Source organism: Echinops telfairi, unplaced genomic scaffold (assembly GCF_000313985.2).
Source record: "Echinops telfairi isolate 266 unplaced genomic scaffold, ASM31398v2 ScPeMD7_5;HRSCAF=22, whole genome shotgun sequence".
Lineage (NCBI taxonomy): Eukaryota > Metazoa > Chordata > Mammalia > Afrosoricida > Tenrecidae > Echinops > Echinops telfairi.
The window spans coordinates 30,841,506-30,846,900 of record NW_022103901.1 but is presented as its reverse complement, the minus strand read 5'-3'; the positions used below and the strand labels follow the sequence as shown (position 1 = coordinate 30,846,900).

General features: G+C 62.9%; 1 protein-coding gene across 1 annotated transcript in view; it reads left to right on the top strand.

The window, feature by feature from the left end:
* The window catches only part of ABCA3 (ATP binding cassette subfamily A member 3), a 50,290-nt gene that overhangs the window by 41,933 nt on the left and 2,962 nt on the right, over positions 1–5,395 (top strand). The window contains exons 21-31 of the mRNA XM_004706163.2: positions 590–776; positions 1,206–1,509; positions 1,724–1,997; positions 2,253–2,457; positions 2,667–2,886; positions 3,028–3,186; positions 3,341–3,513; positions 3,837–3,968; positions 4,362–4,556; positions 4,639–4,826; positions 5,177–5,347. Of these exons, the coding sequence (XP_004706220.1) occupies positions 590–776; positions 1,206–1,509; positions 1,724–1,997; positions 2,253–2,457; positions 2,667–2,886; positions 3,028–3,186; positions 3,341–3,513; positions 3,837–3,968; positions 4,362–4,556; positions 4,639–4,826; positions 5,177–5,347 (2,208 nt within the window). The remainder of the gene's footprint in view (positions 1–589; positions 777–1,205; positions 1,510–1,723; positions 1,998–2,252; positions 2,458–2,666; positions 2,887–3,027; positions 3,187–3,340; positions 3,514–3,836; positions 3,969–4,361; positions 4,557–4,638; positions 4,827–5,176; positions 5,348–5,395) is intronic.

The following is a 5,395-nucleotide window of genomic DNA, read 5'->3' as shown; positions in this document are numbered from 1 at the left end:
TGGCAAGCCCCGGGCGTGGGCAAGTTTGTCATCTATAGATAGATAGATAGATAGATAGATGAGCGGTGGGTGGGTGGGTGGCTGATGGCAGTGGTAGAGATGGATGGAAGGACTTGCTCTGTGATGGGTGCGTGGCAGGATGGATGGATGGATGGATGATAAGTAGAGGGATGGTGAATGGATAGTGGGTGATGGATGAGAGAGGCATGGACAACTGAGAACAGTTGATAGCAAAATGAAGATGGTAGATAGATCGAGTGAGAGAGGAGGGGAGGTTAGTTATTGACTAGTGTCATTGGGATCACTCATGGGCACATTTCCGTGTGGACACATGTATCATTTCTCTCAAGTGGACTCCTAGGAGTAGAAAAGTCAGGTCGGTCCCACCTCGTCCCCCCATGCTGGGAGAGGGTCTTTGCTCATGTCTCCCGAGAGCTCTGGGCTCCTCCGAAGCCCAGCCTCTGCTCTGCTGGCCCATACTCTCTGAATGGCAAGGAAAGGGCACCCCAATGAATGAGCAAGCCCTTCTCCAGTGCGCACCCTCCTGCCCCTGCGAGCCGCCCGACATGGCCCACATGTCCCGATTCAGGGTCGGCAAGCTGGTGGACACAAGCATGGACATCCAGGCCATCCAGCTCCCGCCCCTGCAGTACCAGCACGAGCGGCGGGCCAGTGACTGGGCAGTGGACAACCACCTGTGCGGCGTCATGGATCCCAGCAACGGCAACGGCGCCCTCATCGAGGACGACTGTGCCAGCGTCCAGCTCAACACCGGGGTAAGCGTGGTGCACATGGGACAGGGCACCAGGCTGAGCCCACGCAGCCGCTCAGGCTTGGAGGGCAGGGGCAGCAGAGGTTGGGCGAGGTGGGTACTGGGAAACAGAGCCAGGAGCTTCTTCAGAACGGGGCCACGCCAGCCAGTTCAGGAGCATCGCCCAGCTTTGTGATTCTACGTGACCCTCCGTGGTACGCATGACCCTAAGAGACTCCTGAGGCACCTTGTGACCTTGAGCGCTCTCACAAGGTGCCCCAAAATCCTGGGTGCCCAAAGCACCCCATGACCCTGAGTGATTCCTGTGGTGCTATGTGACCTGAGTGACCCCAGAGCACCCAGTGACCCTGTGTGATCCCCATGGCCCTGAAGGACCCCATGACCCTGCGTGAACCCCATGGCGCTCTGTGACCCGGAGCCTCCCTGTCCGCAGCTGGCCCTGCACTGCCAGCAGTTCCGGGCCATGCTGGTGAAGAAGGCTGCGTACAGCTGGAGGGAGTGGAAGGTGGCGGCTGCCCAGGTGCTGGTCCCGCTGACGTGTCTCACGCTGGCCCTCCTGGCCATCAACTACTCCTCAGAGATCCTTGACGACCCCAGTCTGGAGCTGACCCTGGGCCCATACGGCAGGACCGTTGTGGCCTTCTCGGCCGCTAGGACATCACGGCTGGGGCAGCAGCTCTCAGAGCACCTGAGGGACCTGCTGCAGGCTGAGGGCCAGGAGCCCCGGGAGGTGCTGGGTAAGTGGGGCTTCAGTGGGAGTGGGGCTCCCTAGCGGCAGACGCTTGGCATTGGGGACTGGATTCTTCTCTGCTTTCCTGGGTCCCGTGTGTGGTCACGTCCCCGCAGCCTGCTACTCCAGTATATGTGCACAGAGAAAGCTGGGCACGGCCCCCGGGCGAGTCCCCGGGGTGGGGGGTGTCCCTGTGGTGCTGACGCAGCCGCTCTCTGCAGGTGACCTGGAGGAGTTCCTGATCTTCCGGGCCTCGGTGGAGGGCGGAGGCTTTAATGAGCGCTGCCTGGTGGCTGCATCCTTCAGGGACGTGGGGGAGCGGACGGCCGTCACTGCTCTGTTCAACAACCAGGCCTACCACTCCCCGGCCGCCGCCCTGGCCCTGGTGGACAACATGCTCTTCAGGACGCTCTGCGGCCCCCAGGCCTCCATCATGGTGTCCAACTACCCGCAGCCCCGCAGCGCCCTGCAAGCAGCCAAGGATCAGTTCAGCGAGTGCGTGCACCCTCTTACCGCCAGGGGCCTCCCGGTAGACGGTGGGAAAGCAGCTGGTCCGTGGGAGTGGGCATAGCCTGATGTGACCAGTCCAGGCCACTGCTGCCCTCACCCAGACTGAGTGGTCTGGAGGGGGCTGTGCAGGGGGCTTGAAAGGGCCCATGGACTGACGTTCCCTCGCCTTGCCCACCCGCCCGAGGGGTGGCCAGGCCCAGGAAGGCCATGCCCAGCCTGTGTGACAGCCTGTCCCTGCAGGGGCCGGAAGGGTTTCGACATCACCCTCAACCTGCTGTTTGCCATGGCCTTCCTGGCCAGCACCTTTGCCATCCCTGCTGTCGGCGAAAGGGCCACCCAAGCCAAGCACATCCAGTTCGTTAGTGGTGTCCACGTGGCTGCCTTCTGGCTCCCTGCCCTGCTGTGGGACCTCATCACCTTCCTGGTCCCCAGCCTGCTGCTGCTGGTGGGTAGGAGTGTGGTGGGTAGGGGTGTGTACAAGGCAGGGGGCTTCCCTGCTGTCGAGAGTCTACCTGGGTAGATTGCCCAGGGCCCATCCTGATGGATCCCCTGGTCTGGGAGAGTCTGGAACACCCCACAGGCTCCTCTCGTCCTCAGCCTTGGGGGGTTAGGTCTGGGGTCGGGTGGAGGTGTCCAGCTGTGTCTGCAATGCAGGTGGTGTTCAAAGCCTTCGACGTGCACGCGTTCACGCGGGACGGCCACGAGGCGGACGCCCTGGCACTGCTGCTGCTCTACGGCTGGGCCATCGTCCCACTCATGTACCTCCTCAGCTTCCTCTTCTCGGGCCCAGCCACGGCCTACACACGCCTGACCATCTTCAACGTGCTCTCGGGCGTCGCCACCTTCCTCGTAGTCACCATCATGCGCATCCCAGGTGGGCCGGCCCTACTGCCCGTGGGTCCTGCTGCAGGAAGGGGCCAGGCTGTGTGGGGTGTGCCCACCTGATGGGAGCAGAGTGGGCGGAGGTGGTCCCCCCCACTTCCCGGGCCAACCAGCCCCCATGCCCTTGCCACAGCGGTCAAGCTGGAAGAACTGTCCAGAACCCTGGACCACGTGTTCCTTGTGCTGCCCAACCACTGCCTGGGCATGGCCGTCAGCAGCTTCTACGAGAACTACGAGACTCGGAGGTACTGCACGTCCTCAGAGGTGGCCACCCACTACTGCCACAAATACCGTGAGTGTCCCCAGACGTGAAATGTGACTCACTCCTCCCATTGCCTCCCCGCCCCCCCCCTAGCTGGCAGCCCACCCCATGCAGAGCCCAATGGACCCTCGGTGACCGTGGGAGGGAGCAGGGCCACACAGGCTGACCCCTCTCCCCCATGCAGACATCGAGTACCAGGAGAACTTCTATGCGTGGCAAGCCCCGGGCGTGGGCAAGTTTGTCATCTCCATGGCCGTCTCGGGCTTCGTGTGCCTCCTGCTGCTCTTCCTGCTGGAGACCAGTCTGCTGTGGAGGCTGAGGGGCCTGCTCTGTGCTGCCCGCCGCCGCCACGCACTGGTGAGTCTCCTAGCACCTGGCCTGCCTGGGTAGTGCCCCACAACAGTCACAGGCCCTGGTGTTGTGGGGTGGGAACCTGAGCACCCCAGAGTCTGTCTCACTGTCCTGGCTGCCTCAGATGGTCCACACGTCTCTCAGGGAGGCCCCACATCTCCCTCCCTCAGGGTGAGGAGGTTAGTATGTGGCTTTGATGTCGATCCTAGGGCTCACCCACCCGCTGGTCCTCACCAGTCTCTGCCTCTGAGTGGTCCATCCGACCCATCCTCCCTGTCCCCCTCTGCCCACCCTGCTGGCCCTCACTGGCAGCTGTGTCTTGGTGGCAGACAGAGGCATATGGCCGTGCTCCCGTACCACCTGAAGACCAGGATGTGGCTGATGAGAGGAGCCGAGTGCTAGCCCCAACGCTGGACCCACCCCCTCGGGACCCCCCTCTGATCATCAGGGAGCTCTCCAAGGTAAAGCGGGAACGCAGGTAAAGTGAGGGGCTGGGTGGAGTCTCTTCCTCAGAACTCCTAGGGCAGTGGTTCTCAACCTTCTTCATGCCGTGACCCTTTCATACAGTTCCTCATGTTGGGATGACCCCCCCAACCATAAAATTATTTTTGTTGCTATTTCATAACTGTCATTTTGCTACTGTTACACATTGGGCGACCCTTCTGAAAGGGTCGGTCGACTCCCAAAGGGGCTGCGACCCACAGGTTGAGAACCGCTGCCCTAGGGTCTGTTCCTTGGGGCTGAGGGGTCGTCCTAGGATCTGCTCTCCGCAAGCTGAGGGGCCAGGTCTGGAGGCTGCACCTGGAAGCCATAAGGCAGGGCTTCCTCACCAAGTATGCTTACCGGTGGCACAGGTGTACGAACAGCGGCCGCCCCTCCTTGCTGTGGACAAGCTCGCCCTGGCCGTCCACAAGGGCGAGTGCTTTGGCCTGCTGGGCTTCAACGGGGCTGGGAAGACCACCACCTTCAGGATGCTGACGGGGGAGGAGCCCCTCACCTCGGGAGACGCCTTCGTCTGGGGCCACAGCATCCGCTCCGACCTCGGGAAGGTGGGGTCCCTGCACCTGCCCCGACTTGGCAAGGAGCTCAACTCTGGCCCTACTCACAGACACCCGGCCGCCTTGCCCTCAGGTGCGGCAGCGCATCGGCTACTGCCCGCAGTTTGACGCCCTGCTGGAGCACCTGACTGCACGGGAGACGCTGGTGCTGTACGCCCGGCTCCGGGGCGTCCCTGAGCGCCACATCGGTGCCTGTGTGGAGAACACGCTGCGGGGCCTGCTCCTGGAGCCACACGCCAACAAGCTGGTCAGGACCTACAGGTGTGCTAACCCCACCCCCCACCAGCCACGTGAGTCTTCGGCCAGACACAGGGCATGGCCGGGGCCTCAGACAATGCAGATGAGGCTACAGAGGGCCCTCCCTGCATGTCCCTGCCACTTGTGAACAGGACACTGGCAGGGGAGCAGAGGCGGTAGGGGAGGGCACTGAGGGCAGGACAAGGCCCCGCTCTGCACAGATAGCCTTCTGGGTTGGGGGCAGTCTCTGTGAGGTGAGCCTATCAGGCTCCATCCCTCCCTGTCCACCTGGCACCTGCGATCCCTGGGCTGGGGTTCGCCGAGACCCCAGAGCCTGAGCTGCTTTGAGCCAGGTCCCTGACCCTCTGCTCCAGTGGCGGGAACAAGCGGAAGCTCAGCACGGGCATCGCCCTGATCGGAGACCCTGCAGTCATCTTCCTGGACGAGCCGTCCACGGGCATGGACCCCGTGGCCCGGCGCCTGCTCTGGGACACAGTGGCGCGGGCCCGAGAGTCCGGCAAGGCCATTGTCATCACCTCCCACAGGTAGAGCTGGGCTCAGTGAGGGGCTGGGCTGTGGCTCCGGGCTGCACT